Raw genomic sequence first — 19,283 nt, 5'->3', positions numbered from 1 at the left:
TCTTTGTATTGGTCTTAAGTAATATTCTAATTTTCTGAGATACTGAATTTGGGATTTTCCTTAGTTGTCAGTTATATTCATCAAAATTAAAAGAAATAATCATTTGAAATATATCAGTCTGTGTGTAATGAATGAATATAATATACAAGTTTCACTTTTTGAATGGAATTAGTGAAATAAATCAACTTTTTGATGATATTCTAATTATATGACCAGCACCTGTATATCAACATGGCTATTTTCCACTATATGATCCATGTGGACACTGACAGCCTCCTTGCAGTCAGACTGAGGCTTTGCTCTCTTTTTAATAGAAGGCATCTCAGATTTCAGCATAAGCCAAGGGTGTGTCTGCAGCCCACGGGCACAGACTAGGATTGAAATAAGAGGACTAAGCAGGAAAATAGATCTTAACTGGTCGTAAGAGGGGCTTGTCTTGTCTCACGTATGCGCAGCTCACCCACACAGTCCCACGGTCCAATTCACAGAGCTGGGAGTTGTGAAGAGGGTTTGAAGAGAGCCAAGTCTGGCTGACTCAGAGCAAGGACTGGGGAACAGGCCACATCAGTGCTGTAAGACAGGAAAGAAAGGCTGAAAGGCCCAGAATATTCATTCATTTACGTACAAACACCCCCTGCGCTCTGCTCTTTCCTGCTGCTGAAGTCCATCTCTATGTACCTTGAGCCTCTCCTCAAGCCCCTGCTGAGTAGAAAGGATGGGCAGGTCGAAACCCCCTGCCTCCTCACTGCAGAACTCAAAAACATCTGGCACTTGGCATAGCAGAGGGTTTCTACTACTGTGGGACCCGCATGCAAAGATATTCAGGCTTTTTTTAAAAGATATTTGACACTTGAAAGTCTTTAAGTAGAACCAAAACAACTGTGTGTGAGTTTGAACTGCTCTGTGTCCTTGAGTTTCTGCTATAATTCAAGTGAGAGTTAAAGCCTTCATACTGATGCAGTGACAATGTTAGCTTGGATTTATAACTTGTTGCTGAATGATATTTATTGCATATACCATAGTATTTTAACTGTATTTCAAGCTGTTGTCCAAGGGGGTGCTAGGGGAAAAAATTGAGAGAAAAATATATAAAATGTAGGCCTATTTTAACAGTAAGAAATAAAAAGCAAACATGCACATGGTTGCAACTAAATATTATTTATTTAAAAATAATACTATAAATGTAAAAAAGAAATCTTTAAATGTTAAACAAATAAATTACAAATGTGATTGATTAAATATTTAAAACATTAAGCTATTATATATAAAATAAATATTTAAATATTTGACAAATATTATAAGGATTATTATAATTAAAAAAAAAAAAAATTATAAAAAATGTTATTAATGATTAAATTATTTTAAACATTAAACTATTATATATAAAATAAATGTTTAAATATTATAATAAGGATTATTAAAAAATATTATAAATGTAAAAAATCTTTAAATGTTAAAAAATAAATCAAAAATGTGATTAATGACTAAATATTTAAAATATTAAACTATTATATATAAAAGAAATGTTTAAATATTTTACAAATATAATACAGATTATTATAATTAAAAAAAAATATTATTTTTAATAATATTATTTATTATATATATATTTTTAATAATGTGATTAATGATTAAATATTTAAAACATTATATATAAAATACATTTTTAAATATTTTGCCAAAGTTATATTAAGGATTATTGAAATCTCTTTTCCCTTTCTACAGATTTGTTTTTTTCTTTAACTGGCTCACTAAATCTGGTTTGGAGCAATATTCAGGATGGGGGATCATCTTGGCATTAAAAACTTGGAAAACCTCTGCTGTAAGGTACTTAAAAGACTACTATTGTACAAAAAAAAATCATGGTATTATCATGAAATCATGTGAGCATTGTAATGTAAGCATTTTCTGAAGTTTCTTGCTGGGCCACATATTAAATGCCTTTGTTAACTAATCATGAAACATCCTTTCCGAACCATTAACTGCTCAGCAGGCATTCAAGTTTATCACTAATCAAGATCAGTTGACAAACAGCAGATACGACACCAGAGTCACACAGCTGCCTGGATGACATATAGATCTGCTGACCTAAACTTCACTGAGCTTTCTGTGCGCTCTGTGACCCACATCCCACCCCCAGATCAGTCTTTTCATCTCTCATCTATCTTAAAAAGCCATATTACTAAAAATAACCTGTTTAAATGAATGAGAATCATAACAGCTATAGTCCTAATCCATTTTCAGGGTTGAGACAGTCACTAGTATTGTTTAAAGGAAGTGCTAGTTAACAGATGAATGAGGCATCTAAAACTTTGGAGTTCCCACCCCCTCTTACTCCTTCCTCCCACCCCTTCTCCCGGCGGTTTCCTCTCCTCACACTCACTCACACGCTGCAGTCATTCAGAGGCACAGCGTGGAGGCTGCACACATACACACACCAACACGTTTAGAGCGACATGGCAAGACTCCCTCACCGCTGTGTGATGATATCAGTGTGTTTGGCAGGAACTCTCCTTCTGCTGCCGCTCTGCTGGGGTGAGTGTGTGTGAGACTGGTTACGACTTCAATGAGGGAACTTGCTACGTGTGAATGCTTTAAATGAGACACAGATCTAGTGCGAGTGCATTTGAAAAGATTTTTGCATGTGTTGTTAAATTTGAGGCTGAGAAACCTGTTAAAAACCGGTAACTTGCAAATGTTTCCTTAAAGGGATAGCGCACCCCAAAAATTCATTTACCCTCATGTTGTTCCAAACGTGTATGACTTTCTTTCATCTACGGAACATGCACAAAAAATATATTTTGAATTGTTTTTGTCCATGCAATTAAGGTCTATGGGGTCCAAAACAACATTGGACAAACAACCCATTTTCAGAATATATCCTTTCTGTTCCACCGAACAAAGAAAGCCATTATTTTTTGTTATTTGTTGGTTCAACTTAATGCATTTAGGTCGATTCAGGTTAATTATGTCAGGGGTTCTTCAGGGTTTTTTCTATTGTCAAATCAACTTAATTAATGTGGTTCAGATAACATAATATCTTGAGTTTCTGTTGATTCTGTTGTATTAACTCAAATTTTTAATTTCAATGAACTCGAAAATTTAAGGCAACCAGGTAACCTACTTTTTTAAGTTAAACCAACAATTCTTTTTTACAGTGCAAACTTTTCCATTTCAGGACCCACCTAGACAAGTATAATCGATCTCAAGACCCACCAAAATATTTGAGATGGGGGTCCAGATAATGTAAGATTTCTATTTAATGCTGGTATATCATGCAGCCCTAAACTGTGCATGTGTGTGTGTGTGTGTGTGTGTCATTCACCCAAACATAAATGTAGCTGCATCCAAGTGACTTTGTGCGACCCACAGTCTGAAGGTTTGGGTTAATTTTTCTCACTGTATTGCCATATGTTTATGAGCATGCAGAGATCCACTGACAGGAAAAGTGTGTGTCTTGGGAATCTGGTTCTGATTTGTGTCTTTGGAGTGCACAAGAAGACTTCTATATTTTCAGAAAGTTACCAAGCTTGGTTATATATCTGCAGCAGATACACTGAAAATGCATCAACATGGTAGATGAATTAATTGACTTATTAAGCCAAAAATATTATTCCAAAATCATTAGGTTATTCCAAAAAATAATGAAAAAAAAAGTTTCCCCAAATAAAAAGTAAATATTTTAAATAATAATGATTAAAAGACACTGAAGAAAACAAAAGAGGATGCATCGCCGAAAACATTTTGTCTGAGCAATGCATTGCGCAAAATGTTTAGGAAAAAAAGAAGAAAGTGCATTAGTCAGCATGGCACAGTGTAATCCTGCTCATTTGTAAACATAGCTCTTAAAGTAACACTTGAGATACACTTGGTTTGGAAATTCACAGGGAAAAGGACACAAAAGTGCATCCTTATGGAGTTGTATGACAGCGCAATCCAGCGCAAACTCTTCGGCATGACAGACGGCCCCAGGGGGTCATAGCAATCACGAGGGCAAAGTAATCCCACCGTGTTCCCTGCACAGCTGTTTTCTGTCTACGCACACTCACAGCTCTGACTTCCTTCTCTTGTTCTGTTCATTGACTACCAGCAGAAACAAGCAGGAATTTGTTCTTTTGTCTTGAGGAAGTGAGAGAACATCCATGACATCATTGTGCTGCAGAACTACAATGTGATAATTAGGAAAAGAAGACTGAATGATATCCTTAGCAAAGCATAAAACCTTCACAGCAAAGATTTACGTTGTGATTTGTTGTTCGCTTTTAGCGCATGAGAATTTACAGTGGAGCACTTGGCAGCTCGCGCTGGGGAATGTACCCAACGGTATGTGCCAAGAGCCTGGTGATTTTATGAATTAATTAATGGAAAACAGAAGATAATCTGGGAATTAATAAAGCAGATGGCATGAGACGAGTACCATTCATGCTTTTGTTTTACTGTTGGACTGAAACCACCACCTCCTGGGGTTTGGGTAGAGAGATAAGAAGAAACGCTGGCCAAAAATCATTATGGGAGTGCACTCTTACCTTAAGGATATTTGCGTAACTTTAAGTTCATGCTTGTTTTGACATTTCTTTAGGATAACATCTTGAAATCACAAGTTTTGGGGGCTTTTGAATGACTGATGGTGGTTGGTGGGAGTTGAAGGGTCAAGTTCCGCCTGACTAAATTTCCCAATGCCTCACAAGAAACTATGTTTGTCAGCGACTGCTACGAAATGTCAATCTCAGCTTAAAATGCAATATTCTTAGTTTAAATGGTACTGTTCTTAGCTTTCATTACTTTTTTTGGCTTTCGTGTTCGAACTTGTTTGCTGTGTGACCAGGTTGGGTTTTATAGTCTATACTGAGAGCATGAAGTTGGACAAAAGCCAGATAGTATGTTGAACCTCTAAACTCTGGAATTTTACTCATATATCAGCTTCAATGACACTGAAGGAGATGAAGTGAGAGGAATAAAAGCGGGGTGAAACATGTGTGTTTGAGCCGTAGGTTCACAGCTCAGCTTCATTAACTTGAAAGGAAAACTCATTCAGCGGGGCATGTGAATACCTTCACCCTAAAATCCACCATGTTAACTTGCAGACAAAACACACTGTTATTTTTGTTTCTTTATTTGGCAAAGCTGTCTGATTAAGAGGGCACAATAATGTTTGGATAAGAACCCGTAGCGTGAGTTGTGGACTGTAGCGTGGGACTCAATTCGCAGTATTCAGATGGCACTTAATAGACAGTGACTGCTGTACCCTAGGGATGATGACTTTAAAATAAACAAGACATCACATGCTCACCACAGACCTGGCCAGACGTCCCGCTCGCTGATAGCAAAGAGCGTTTAGCCTCATGCTGTTTATGGTAGCACTTGTTTATTGGTGTTGATCCAGGTATAAACTCGGCCCTGTTTCCCACGAATCTCAAGAGAAAGTGAAAAGATTATGGTTATTAGTCTGTAGACGACAGTCTCCAAAGAAGTATGTCTGTATATAAGTTTGATTATGACTGATCTGAAAAGGTCACAAAGAACATTGAGTACAAACCTGTCATGGATGATGAAGAAAAATGATTGCTTGTTCCTTCAGGGGTGATTGTAATGATAACTGAAGGCAAGTCTGGGAAAAGGTTCGGGGATATATATGGTTCTAGCAAACAGCCATGATGCAAAAGCTGGTGTCATTTCTTGGTCACGTGCGGCAAAACATTCAGGTTTTGGGTTCCATGATGCTGTCAATCAAACACTCATCTTGATTGTTTGTTTGAATCATTGGATTGCCCTTTCAATTTTGTTTGCCTGGTTGTATATATTATAAATAATGATTATTTGGGAAAGTAGGGAGGCTGACGCCATTTTTGTTTATTGTAAGCTGTTTGATCTCTGTTTTCTGGTTAGGGAATTAGGTTTGTATATTGTATTTTTATTTTCTTTTAGGTTAGGGCTTAGGAAAGAGGTTTTAAAACAAGGAAGTTTTGTTTGTTATTTTGGCCCAGCCTGCTCTGAATCACAAGTCCCAAATTTAAAGTCAATAAATTTATCATTGTTCAATTTCACTACAGTCTTTCATGTTACACCCTTTCCCCTAGATGTGGCGTAACACCAAACAATAATGGAATAAAATAAGGTATAAAGAGACTGATAATAATAGACACCGGCAATTCAGCAACTCTCAATGCCTCAAGTCCATTACAATGTACAAACCTGGTGACAAAACAAACAATATTACAGTAATATTAATACTGAAGTGGATGTTCACTGCAATCGATTATTATGGAAGCCCATTTCTGCCACATAAGAAAAAAACAGGCTTTGGTTAATCATCATTATAACAAATAGTCGAAATTATGAGATAAAGTGATTTTTGACTTTTGACATTTTGACTTATGTCATGACTTTTTATCTCATAATTTCAACTATTTATGTTATAATTATGATTTACCAAAGCATGCTTTTTTTATTATGTGGCAGAAAAGTCATAATTATGATTAAAAAGTCATACTTATGACACAAGTTTTGACTTTTGTCATAATTATGACTTTTTAATCTCTTTTAATCCCATAATTTCAACTTTTTATGTCATAATTATAAGCATGATTTATGGTAACACGTTAGTTTAGGTTCCAATTCTCATTATTAACTAGTTGCTTATTAGCATGCATATTACTAGGATATTGGCTATTTATTAGTCTTATAAAGAAAATATTAATGCCTTATTCTGCATGACCATATTCTACATCCCATAATCCTACACAATACCTAAACTACCTATTAATAAGCAGTAATTAGGAGTTTACTGAGGTGTAACCTGATTTTTTTCTCATGTGGTGGAAATAGGCTTGCATAGATTACTAATATCTTTGTATGAAATGAGTGAATCATTGGTGTGATATGAGAAACTTGAAAGTAGCACCAAACAGTGTTGCCATGATGATGGAGAATATTGGGAAATATCTGACCACTGGATGTTGCGATTAATCAATAAGAATCCAGTATTCCAGAGAGCCATGTATTAATGGTTTTCAAGTCATGAATACTATTGAACCTCACAGAATACATTAAATTGCACCCTCAAAACAAAATTAAAGGGTACGATCAGCTCCTTAAGAAAACACTTGCAAGTTACCAATTTTTACAATGTGTCAGGGTGTAAATGACAATGGAAAAGAGCTTTTTCTGCTCTGACATCTGATATTTAGCTTTCTCCCTAAAAAGTTCAAAGTAAATGGAGTCAGACAAATCCAGATAAGCCTAAGGCATATGAGGTGGGATTCTTGGGCTCAGCTCCCAGGTGTAGTCTGGATATCATTCACATTCCCTGAAGAAACAACACTGACACTGATCACCTTGGTCTCACTAAACAGCTGTATAAATGAGTAAGATGTCAAAGGAAAAGCCAGACAGATTATTTTTTCAGCCTAAGGAAGAAGATTCTGGGGTCACTTCCCATCCTCTGTACTTTAAAACTGAGCTCTGAGGAGGATCAGCACTTAAGGGACATCCAGGGGCCTTAAGTACCATAAATACAGTGACCCATAGGTTTAGAAGATTTCCATATGATTCAGAGGAATCATCAAGAGACTTATGTTTTATAGTGCCAGCCGAGATCCAGAAACTCCGAGTTTAGAAACTGATGCTCCATGTTGTCTGATTACACATCCCATGATGCTTTGTCCCTTGGGATTGAACAACAGTTATCTTTTTCAAGCATTCCTAAAATACATTTTGCATCTTATTAATTTCCCTTTAAAAAGATCTGTTATATGATCCACACTATAGTTCAAAAGTTTAGGGTCTGTAAGATTTGGTTTTGTTTTTTAAAGAAAATAATACTTTTATTCCACAAGGATATATTAAATTGATCAAAAGTGACAGTAAATACATTTATAATGTTATAAACTATTTCAACTAGAAATTTTTTACTTTTTAACTTTCTATTCATCAAAGAATCTTGAAAAAAAGTATCACAGTTTCTTTCCACAAAAATATTAAGCAGCATAACTGTTTTCAACTGATATTAATAATAAATGATTCTCGAGCAGCAAATCAACATATTAGGATGATTTCTGAAGGATCATGTGACACTGAAGACTGGAGTAATGATGCTGAAAATTCAGCTTTGATCACAGGAATAAATTACATTTTATACTATATTCAAAAACCTATTTTATTAAAATTATTACTGTTTTTCTGTTTTTTTGCAGCCCAAGAGCATAAGAGGCTTTTTTCAAAAACATTTTAAAAAATTTGTACCAACCCTAAACTTTTACATGGTTATCAGTTCTGAATAAATCACATGTAAATATCTGCTAACCAAATGTCAAATGTCAATCTCTCGAGCCTGACAGAACTGGCTCCACAGATGTTACTGCGGACTCTTCACTCATTAACATCTCAGTCCTCAGTAATCTCACACTATCACATATATCAGGAAAAGACAGGATGCTTGGGAAGAAAGAATGTCATGGTGAATGGTTTCACATAACTGACAAATGGCAATAGTATGCGAGAAGCAATACAAAGATCTCAAATTACTGACACTGCTTCTTTTCAATGGGAAACAATGTCCTCTATGGTTCAGTGAGGTGTGCTGGCCAGTAAAGACGGACAGATAATGTTCAAAGCATTAATTGTGTTTGTGAAATGAAGACAAGTCATAATTGATGGCTGACATGCTATGATGGTCACTGTCTGACTGGTGTGAATGTACGTTTAACAAAAGGACAGGCATGTTGAGTGATCTGCCCAGATGCTTTTCCATGTAAAATCAAAAGTTTTTCACAAATAACAGCTAAATCAAATCTCTTTTGTCTTCGCAGGGTTCGACGAGGACCATTATGACTATGATTCCACTCAAATCCCAGAGTACGACTACAATTCAACATTCGATGTCATGTTCTTCAGTAGGTTTTCAATGGTTTCTCTTACAGAATTTGTAGAATAGAGGTTCTTTCAGGTGCTTCATGCACAGTAGTGACTAAAAGTGATGTCCGCTCTAGGAAAACTGATCTCTTCAACCTTTATCTAATAAATTGTTAAAGAGTTTAAGCATATTGAGTAGTTGTGCTTGGAGTCAGTAATATTATTGGTGAAAACGCAATGAAACATGCCAAATTGTGTGACAATTTTTGGCCAGGCTGTCATACAAAGAAATTATGAACATGCAAAAATAGAAGAGAAGCAAAATATTAATAACTGATTATGTTGTAGTCAGTGTATGCTTTTTCCTGTGAGCTTTTTGTTTTCTATGCATTATTTTTTTTGCATAGTAAAATAAAACCTGTAGCTGTAGTTTGCTTTTTTGCCCAAAAAATTTTGTCAGATAAATACCTTAGTCAACTTTAGTGTTTTGTTCTTCCCTCATATTTAAAATATTTATAAAAAATTAAATATTTTCCTCATATTTTAATGGTTTGATCAAATTGTAGGGTCTTTAAAAACAAATATCCCTTTCCGGATATCACTTTTGGCCACTACCTCACCTTTTAAGTGTTCCTGTCATATCATTTTATGAATTTAGTTTTAATTAACTAATTTTTTTCATTTGTTTTTAATTTTAATAAAATTTCATTCAATCAAACAGCTCATGAATATACTTTATCCCTTAACCTGTTAAACATCAAAGTATTATGCAATTATTTAAGACAAATATCGGTAGGGATGCACCGATACCATTTTTTAAGGACCGAGTACCGATATTTTTTTTCTGGTACTTGCCGATACCGATACCTATACATTTATTAATTTCTCTTTTTTTTTGGTGATGTTGCAGTTTTCCAAGCACAGTGATACTAATTAATGTAGGACAGCTTCTTTATTATTACTCTAATGAAAAAAGTAATACATTTTTATGTGCTTGTCACAAACTTAAAGAACAAAAATTTCACCTTCAAAGGGCATAATTACCAATATATATAATTGTTGTTATATAAAAATAAATTTTCAAACAAATTACAAACAATACAACAAATACTATAGAGATACACATTAAATAAACTTGTTTTTCAGATACAGTAGGTTTATATACCATGTATACATTTAAATTTTTTTTTTATCTTTTGTTGTTTTATTAACATTAATGACAAATATTTAATTAGGCTATGGTTCCTTTAAGACCGAATCCGACTGTATTTACGTGAGATACTCCACATGATGGACATTTTGACAACTATGTGTGCATTTGATCATTCAGGCGCGAGGAGAACTGATCGCGCGCTATCTGAGAGAACTGGGATCGTGCGCGAGAGAGTGCGCTTCTGGTCTGTGTCATTCAGCGCGATTCCGCGTATCCCGCCTTCACTAATCGATAACGAATTGTGATTGAAAGCATGCAGAGTCCCTTTTTGAACACTATCACTTGGGAATATGGTCTTTAGTGTTCCCTAACTTGCTGCGAAGCAAAAACCCAGATAGACTCCAGACTATGCCTTCAAATATGCTTTAATCACGGCTGGAGGACCTCAAATCAATCACAGAGAATCCCAGCAGCAGAAAGAATACAACAGTTTATATAGGATAGGAACATAGCAAAGCATTCTACAATATGATTGGTTCTTCATATGTCAAACCCTTCTGTTACTAGGTAAAGCAAGATCTGCCCAAATCAAGTGTTTATTAGTTTGTTGGTTACTCAATATCATGGGGCTATTATATTTAGATAGTTGTCTAGATGTCCGTAAGTTTCATTTCCCCTTTTGTTAGATATGATTCAGACCCACGCTGACTTTGGCCCAAGGTTTGGGGACATTTAGGTTTCAAAAGCATATAAATGTTAATCCTGCAAGGAAAAGAAATGTTAGTTATGATTAATTAAAAAATTCCATCACAGACGTGATCAGACTAGTCAGTATATGAGCTAAAGGCGGTTTGAATACAGCGGGGCAGGAGGGGCAGATTTCTAGTCACAGCCCCCCTGTTTATCTCTAGAATCAGATGGAGGGCTGAGGGGTTACCCAACCGCAGCCCAGAGTGTCATTCATTATTACAGCAAGAGGTCGACCTCCATGACACTGAACTGAGATTAATCTTAAAAGAAATCTTAGTCATACACTAATTACGCAATCATCTCTATGTGGAAAAGGATGAGAAAATTCCAAAAGATTTGTTACATTACATACATAAACAACCAACAATTTCATAAAATAAGCTATAAAAGTGTATATAGACTGACTGTAACTACAGTATAAAGGCCATATCAATATACTGTATATTGATCATCATCAGTTACGACAAAGTCCCTTTAAGACAAGTCATTTCACTCGGCGGCCATCTTTGAAACGCCTCTCAGGCATGCAAGTGCAGCTCCTATCTCTTTGAATGGGGAAATATCAAATTCTCTAAAGCTGTTTGCCAAGCTTTCGATTAAATTTCATATTTGAAATCACCAATGAAATCTGGCAACAACTGTCTCACAAAGTTTGTTTCTAAACGCTCGAATCATGACAAAAATACGGTATTTTTCAGGCTGGATCGAGCTAATGCGCATGCGTAGTCCTAAAGTGTGCGTCTCTTGTGTCTCATTTCGGAGGTGCGCATCTGACTGTTTCTTTAGAAACCGGAGCTTCTAACAGCCGCTGCAGTGACGCGATGACTTTACCAATCGGTGATCGGCTCTTATTTAGAAGGCGGGACTTATTCCGCCATATTGCGCGTTGCACTTTTCTCCCATTCAAAATAATATGAGTGACCTGTCTTGTGTTATTCTATAGTCTTTGGTTACGATCAGTATATCTTATTATAATTATGACTTTTGTAGATAAATGTCATACTTTCATCAAGTTTTATAAATCAGCAACATGACAATTTGAAAACCAGCGTTCAATGTACTGTTCAAATCTTTGGTAAGATTTTTATTACTTTTTTAAAGAAAGAAATTAATACTTTTATTCAGCAAGGATGCATTATATTGATCACATAAAATCTGTACTTTTTATTCATCAAAGGATACTGAAAAAAAAAAAATAAAATATGTGGCTGCATGACTGTTTTCAACATTGATAATAAGCATTTCTGAAGGATCATGTGACCAGTGTTGGGGGTAACGCATTACATGTAACGTGTGATACGTAATCAGGTTACTTTTTTTAAGTAACTAGTAAAGTAACGCATTACATTTAAATTTACAACAAAATAAGTGTTACTTTTTCAAATAAGTAACGCAAGTTACTTTGTTTTCCCATGTATTGACTGACAGCTAGTAACGCAAAAAGTAACGCAAAAGTAATGTAACACACTACTTTCCGTAAAAAGTAAATATGTAACGCAATTAGTTACTTTTTAGGGAGTAACGCAATATTGTAAGGCATTACTTTTAAAAGTAACTTTCCCCAACACTGCATGTGACACTGAATACTGAAAATTCAGCTTTGCATCACAGGAATTAATTACATTTTTAAATATATTCAAATATAAAACATTTATTTTAAATTGTAATAATATTTCACAATATTACTGTTTTTACTGTATTTTTTTAATCGGTTGCATTTTATTTGGATAGTCCCCTTTAGACATTCTTTTGATTATAACGTTGCACCTACATGTCAACTAACTCTCATTAGAGTATTAGCAGATTAGGGTTAGTAGAAAAAGTTGACACATACCAGCAAAGTTACTTATAGCATCTACAAGTATATAGCATCAAAATAAAGTGCTCCCAAAAGATCTTACCAACCCAAACTTTTGAACAATACTGTATGTGTTTATGTACTTGCATGAAGCATAACCACTGCTCATTTAAGACTCACTGTATCTGTCCCATCAGGCAATGCCAGCCATGAAGATCTAGAGAAGTTTTTAATGGGAGGAGGGACAGACTCTGGAGAAGAAACAAGCTTTACAGAAACAGAAACAGAAACAGATGGAAGTGTACATGAACAAAAGCCCACTGAGCCCACAATCATTTTTAGGAATCAGGTATTTCTTGAACCACTTTTGTTATAATTCCTAATTCATTGTAATATACTGAACACACAAAACACTCACATGTGCCAATTCATTATGAAAGTCCTGAGTAATGTGGTTTATCTCTCCTGACACACAAAGGCCTTATGTCTTTGAGATGGGATTATGAAAGGGGGATTGCTTACTTTACCATTTTTGCGGGCGGACAGAACTCCTCCGCACAGAACTTCGAAACACAGGGGTCAGACGTTCAGCATCTTAAACCCTGCCTTCACAAAATGAAAAACAAATGATATATCTGCTCAATAACAGAGAAGTGTTATCTTCTGTGAAAAATAAGGAAATATATCACTGACCTGTTCTTACATCCCAGGAAAAGAAACAAATGTTGTGAAATCCAGAGATGCTTTCTGGATGATTTCAACACCACATTGTTTCCATAAAACACACTTATGCTAAGTGCATGGCGATTAGAATTATTGCAGAAAATTAAAAACCAATATTTAATGCCAGCATTGTATGCTGTTAAAATATCAGTGGATGAGATAATATTTATGTTTAATGAGTGCAATAAAACTCGGTTAGGTGAAATGTCATTTTTTATTAGATTAGCCGTGGTGTTTGTTGAAGCGCACGGACCTGCTGACGAAGCAAACTGGGTGTGAACATGAATGTAAACAGGTGTCCCTGTTATTTTAAGAACATGGATTCTTTTGAAAGCTCCATCTGCTTCTTATCCTCAAGTGTTGGAAAGTTAAACAATGGCTCTGCTCTGCATTAAAGGAAGGCATCTGGAAACAGAGGAAATGCGGAAGGAGAGGCAATGCCACAGTCAACCTTTAAGCATGCACATTTAATTAAACAAGCTACTAATTATATAAAGCCATTTGAATTCCTGTGAGAAAGCAAATGCATTACATCTGCTTTAAGAACACACAATGGAAAAATCTCAGACAATAAAACACTTCGTCACACTGCTCCACATTGTGGAGAGAACTGTAAAACACACTAAATAGTTGGAAGTACTTAAGAGAAGCAAAAATCTAATTGTTGATAAAAGTCATTTATATAGGTACGTTAAAAAAATCATAAATATAGGTAAGGGCACTACCGAATGGAAAGCATTAGGCTACAGAAGTGATCCAACTCACAAAAATTCAGTTTTCAGACTGAAAAAAAAAAACAATGTAGTGTAACCAACAGGCGTAACCGTAGCAAAAGTTATTCATTTCAAAACGAATATGCACTAGTGTAAACGGGGCCTAAGAGAAGTGTTCAAGGGATTATTTGCAATACCCTTAAAAGGTGCAGTAAGCAATTCATAAAAAACGCTGTTGAAAGTGGATCGGACCGAGCACCACAACATAAGCTCAGAGGAATATCACTGGAAAAGAAGGGTTATGATCAGGCAAAAGCTTTAGGACCCACGTTAATATTAGAAAAGCTTTCCAGGGCTAGAGATACCCAAGCGAGAAGGCCTGAAAACTGATGCGAGGTTGCATTATTTCTTCTCCATATGTGAGTAACATTGGGATTGCTGTGTTTCACAGAACCAAGATATGCTGTTGTTGTAATGTTAGATTTAGTATAACAAGTAACTTTACGAACTTTACGAACTTTTTCAAGTAACTAGTAAAGTAACACATTACTTTTACAATTTACAACAAAATATCCAAGTTACGTTTTTCGCATTTATTGACTGACAGCTCTCCTGTCCCCATGTTGAGAGAAATGAAGAGCAGAGGTGTCGTGTCGCTGTGTGAACATGATGATGATTGTAGTTCTAGACTAAATGTGAATATGCATTTACTCATCTCACTTGCATGAAAACATTCAGTATTCCTCAAAATGAATAAAAACAGTGAAATGCAATCTCATAATTTGCAAACCTGTAATTAACTATATTAAATTACACATAAATATACTTTATGTATTTAATCTCACTTTATTAACCAATGTCTTTGCAGCTGACCTTCAATTATTTAATTCAATCATACTAATAAGCAGAAATGACTTTTGATTTGATTTAGAAATAAGAGTATCCTATTGTTATTTAATCAGCACAGCTGAAAGGTTTGTTTGAGCTGCGCCCTCTACTGTACAGGCATAAATATGCATTTCCTTCTGCCTAAGGCTAATTCATTTCACTTTTGGTGTGAAAGGGCCTTTACATTTGCCAAAAATAGAACTGTTTTGTTGTTATTTAAAAATAAAACAAGCAAGCCCAGCCCAGGTGAGAAAAAGTAGCGCAAAAGTAACGTAACGCATTACTTTTCATGACAAGTAACCAAGTAATGCAATTAGTTACTTTTTTAGGGAGTAACGCAATATTGCAATGCATTACTTTTAAAAGTAACTTTCCCCAACACTGATTACAGGACAGTTTTGAGTGTCACTGAATCATTATTTTGCTTCACTTCAGCTATGATAAAGAGACATCCACTCTTGCATTGCGTGTTCATGCATTTTGAGGGCGGAGCAGTGAAGGGAGGGGTGTGTTTGTTTGGGCTGATTTCAAATATCAACAGTGTTTCTCAGAAATGACTTACTGCACCTTTAAATCATTCCCTTAGGTAAGGGGAAATTACGCTTTAAATCTCATACTTAAGGTGCTTTATGCAACTGGGCACACATCTATAAATATTGAACATTAATACACGAAATAGAATCTTGTTTTAATCCCTCACAAACCTCAACCATGAGCAGTATACTAACACAACCTTTTTATTATTTTAGGCATCTCAGTCAGCGCCTGTATGTTTCCTTCTTACTTTGGTTCTGCTGGTTCATCAGCTGCTCAGACTACTATAGCAGCACATGACAGGACCCTGTTCCACACTCTGAACAGGTGAGTATAAAATACCTGTGTCTAACATAAAAGTCGCCATGCAGCGTTGATTTCCATTTCAGGGAAATTCAAGGAAGTCGCTTAAGGAATAAATGAATTAGGGATGTACTGATACTGAAATTCTGGCCCAGATAAATGACTGATATTACATAGCTACTCTAAAAATGGATAGGCTAGTTAAAACACATTACAAGCTAAAATGTACAGTGTACCACAACATTATAATATAGGCTACATTATGTAAGATAAAAACACATTCTTATTTGAAATTCTGCTTATTTGAAATTTGTGGCTGGAAACACTTGAGCTGTACTACAACGAAGAAGTAGTTGTGAGAGCCCATAGCCCATTATTTACAATGGAATTGAATGATTTAAATGATTATTTGGGTATAATACAAAAATACAAAGAGGTTATGGTGTATGGCCTGAAACAGTGTTAGCTGCGCATTTCAAAGTAACATTAGTAAAGATAGCTGTTATTTTCCTCTTTGTTATGCATGAATACAAAACGCTCTATTATCATCACTCCGACATGCGCACTTAAAAGGATCCTGCTCTTAAAGTCAGCATGAAACAGAAGCCTTTTCTTCCCTATTGTGACTTAAATCTGAGTGAAATGTCTTCTTGAACAAGAGAAAATGTAAAGCGGGGCATGATTTTGTTCATGGAGAATTGATTGGATGGTTGAGGTTTGCTATTGGTCGGTCTCATGTGAGTGACAGGTTGCCCCGCCCTCGCGCCAGTAAACACATCATTAGGGAGGGGAAGTTATTTTGATTAAAGATTATGAGGCACATCAATAAAAAAAAATAAAAAAAACTATGTGCACAAATAAATCATTTATAATAAATACTGCAATATTTCATAACAAAGTAAGAACTTTCCATTTGCCATAATCTATCATTATCCATTTAAACTAGTGCTAGATTATTTAAATCTTAAAACATTTAAATATCCAACATAAACAGAGATACGTTAAAAAACAAAAATGAATGTATAACATATGAGTGATATTTATATCATTAAAGTTTTATTTTGATTGTGCAGACTGTTACTTGGAACTAAAATAGCATATAGTATATGAATGCAATTATTTTAATGGGCTTCTAATACTTTTGAACAGATCTCGGGTTGAAGATACTTAGTGTGTGATACTCTTTAGAGCCTGCAGAGGGCACTCAAACATTGTTGGTGTTCATTATGTTTTGTGGGGAATGTTGGTGTAACAGGATAGATGAACCAACATAGAGCGCATCAGCAATTTACTGTGATTTGAAATGATTGTCTGGAAGCCTCAGAATTAGTTTTCAAACTTCTTGACACTCGTTACGTTGTGGTACACTGCTTTATCCTGCTCTCCACCGAATACACTGCACTCATCATGAGATATACATCTAGCCAATAAACAAGTGATAACATCTTTTAATATTTTAGACTCAATGGCTTTCTGTTTCTCCAATTATTCTAGAAGTCCAGGAGGAGGAAGAGCAGATGGACAGATGACCTGAACGGAAGACATTTGGACATCCAGTGCACATACACACACACACACACACACACGCACACACACACGCACTCAAAGAGCTCAAACAAAAACAGCAGTGGATCCATGACAAACCATGACAACACACGGCTTGCAAGCTGTAAACGAAAAGACACATTGTTCATTATTCTTTGTCACCGCAAAACAAGTGCACAGAGGTCAGAGGTCTCATAGGCTGGATCAATGGATTGGAAAATGAATGTAAAATGGGGCTAAGCTAAATGACAGGTTCTTTTGTGGATATTCTTTCAGAATGTGACTCAGAGGAGGTGATTTGAGGTGCCTGAATAACAAAGAATATGAGAAAAACAAGATCTTTCCCTTCCCACTATCCACTGTTTTTTGTAAAAAAAAAATCAAAGGAATTTTAACACACTTGTCTCTTTTATAAGACTTTGCCTGGTTAAAAGCATAATTTTATCTATAATGTGCACATCCTTTGATTGCCATGGTGAGGATAAATGAGTCAGGATTGTAAGTTGAGAAACAAGCAAATCGTTGGTACAAAATGTAACACAATTTCATCTATAAGCAAAGCTTCATACAAACTGACCAGGAATCAGGTTATGTTTGGGGAAACTGTAGAAACACACTGACTTTCTATAATTAAATCAAGCTTTTCTAGTCATTTAAAGGTCATGACCTCTTGCAGATATTACATGTAGGCACTTTTCTTCGCCACTGCACTTCTAAGCCTCACTATTTCCTCAGTAATCCTAGATACAAGCACGTTTTTTATTTTGTAATGAATTTATTATAATGATTTTTTTACAAATAGGGATGGTGATTTACACCAAAATGCAAATGAATTTGTGAGTTGAGCTTTTTTTATGTGTTACAAATTCTGAATAAATATTTTTTCAAGTAACACCCTGCTGCCTTATCATGTGTGATCTCAATCATCAAAGAAGTTGTCGCAATCACAAAAAACTGATGTTATTATTCACTATTCAGGATATTATATCTGTTAAACTAATCAAAAGCACGCAGGTTGTTCTGTATTCAAAGCCATACGTTTCACGTCTTCATCAACAAGGAGACTGACACAATTGCGGGTCACGTCCTTAGAAATAGCCAGTGGTTAGTCAGCATTAGCCAATTAAAAGCACTTGAAAACATGCAGCGATTGTGTCAGAAATAGCCTTTCCGTATCAACGGCCTCTGCACTTATTCATTTAACTGCTGTCAGTGGGTGCCAATCAGATAACTAACACAGGAGGAAAAATATGCCGCAACAATCAGTGAAATATTCATGATTTTTGGCTTTACTCTACCATAAGAGACTTCGTCAATAGGTCAGTGGGGAAAACACAGACAGAGGCGTCTGAGGGTGTTCATAAACAAACAGAGTAAGGTCAGAAACATTATAACGCGGCTCAGCACTGATGACGACAGGCGATATCTAAAATGGATCCTTATCAGAGCTCTTCAGACAGTTTATGTTCTGTAGTGCTCATTTTAAATGAGATGTGCTTCCGATAATGGGGGACTGTTCTGCTCCTGAAAATCTCACTGGTGGAATCTGACGTTTTAGTCAGACTGGCTCTTTAAGGATAAGGAATGAGGAATTGAACAGTCTGACTTTTAGACAGGCTTCCAGACTACAAATGTTCTTTTCCCTGCTGACTTGCTCACCAAACATAACTTTTCAGGACATGTGCTCACAATTACAATTACATAAAGTTGCGCATTATTATTATTAAAATGATATATACTCACATGAGATGAAAACCAGTCCAGAACTGTCATTCTTCTAGAAACAGAGGTTTACCTGGAGTGAGTCACCACATTAAAGTCCTTGTGAAATCAAAATTTAAAAGTTTTTTAGCTTTAAGTATAAATATTTTAGCCTTAAGGTTATGAATAAGCTGATGTGTTCCAAAACAATGACAAAATTCGCATTTAGGAGATATCAGCATTCAAAACCACTAAAATGGATCACAGATTTTCATGACATCACCTTCTCATCAAATCTTCAGTCCAATCAAATGCTGTCTAGAAT

The 19,283-nt window shown here is 35.5% G+C and overlaps 1 protein-coding gene across 1 annotated transcript; it reads left to right on the top strand.

The window, feature by feature from the left end:
• Window positions 1-2,367: 2,367 nt before the first annotated feature.
• On the top strand, window positions 2,368-18,149 carry si:ch211-191i18.2 (uncharacterized protein LOC564095 homolog). Its single transcript, XM_051873606.1, has 5 exons — window positions 2,368-2,535; window positions 8,808-8,891; window positions 12,749-12,900; window positions 15,625-15,736; window positions 17,207-18,149. Exons 1-4 carry the CDS (start codon window positions 2,457-2,459, stop codon window positions 15,697-15,699), a joined length of 390 nt encoding a protein of 129 aa, XP_051729566.1. The 5' UTR covers window positions 2,368-2,456; the 3' UTR covers window positions 15,700-15,736; window positions 17,207-18,149.
• Window positions 18,150-19,283: the final 1,134 nt, after the last annotated feature.

The sequence above is a fragment of the Ctenopharyngodon idella genome, chromosome 19, assembly GCF_019924925.1.
Source record: "Ctenopharyngodon idella isolate HZGC_01 chromosome 19, HZGC01, whole genome shotgun sequence".
Classification (NCBI taxonomy): Eukaryota; Metazoa; Chordata; class Actinopteri; order Cypriniformes; family Xenocyprididae; genus Ctenopharyngodon; species Ctenopharyngodon idella.
This window is presented reverse-complemented; position numbering and strand designations above follow the sequence as displayed.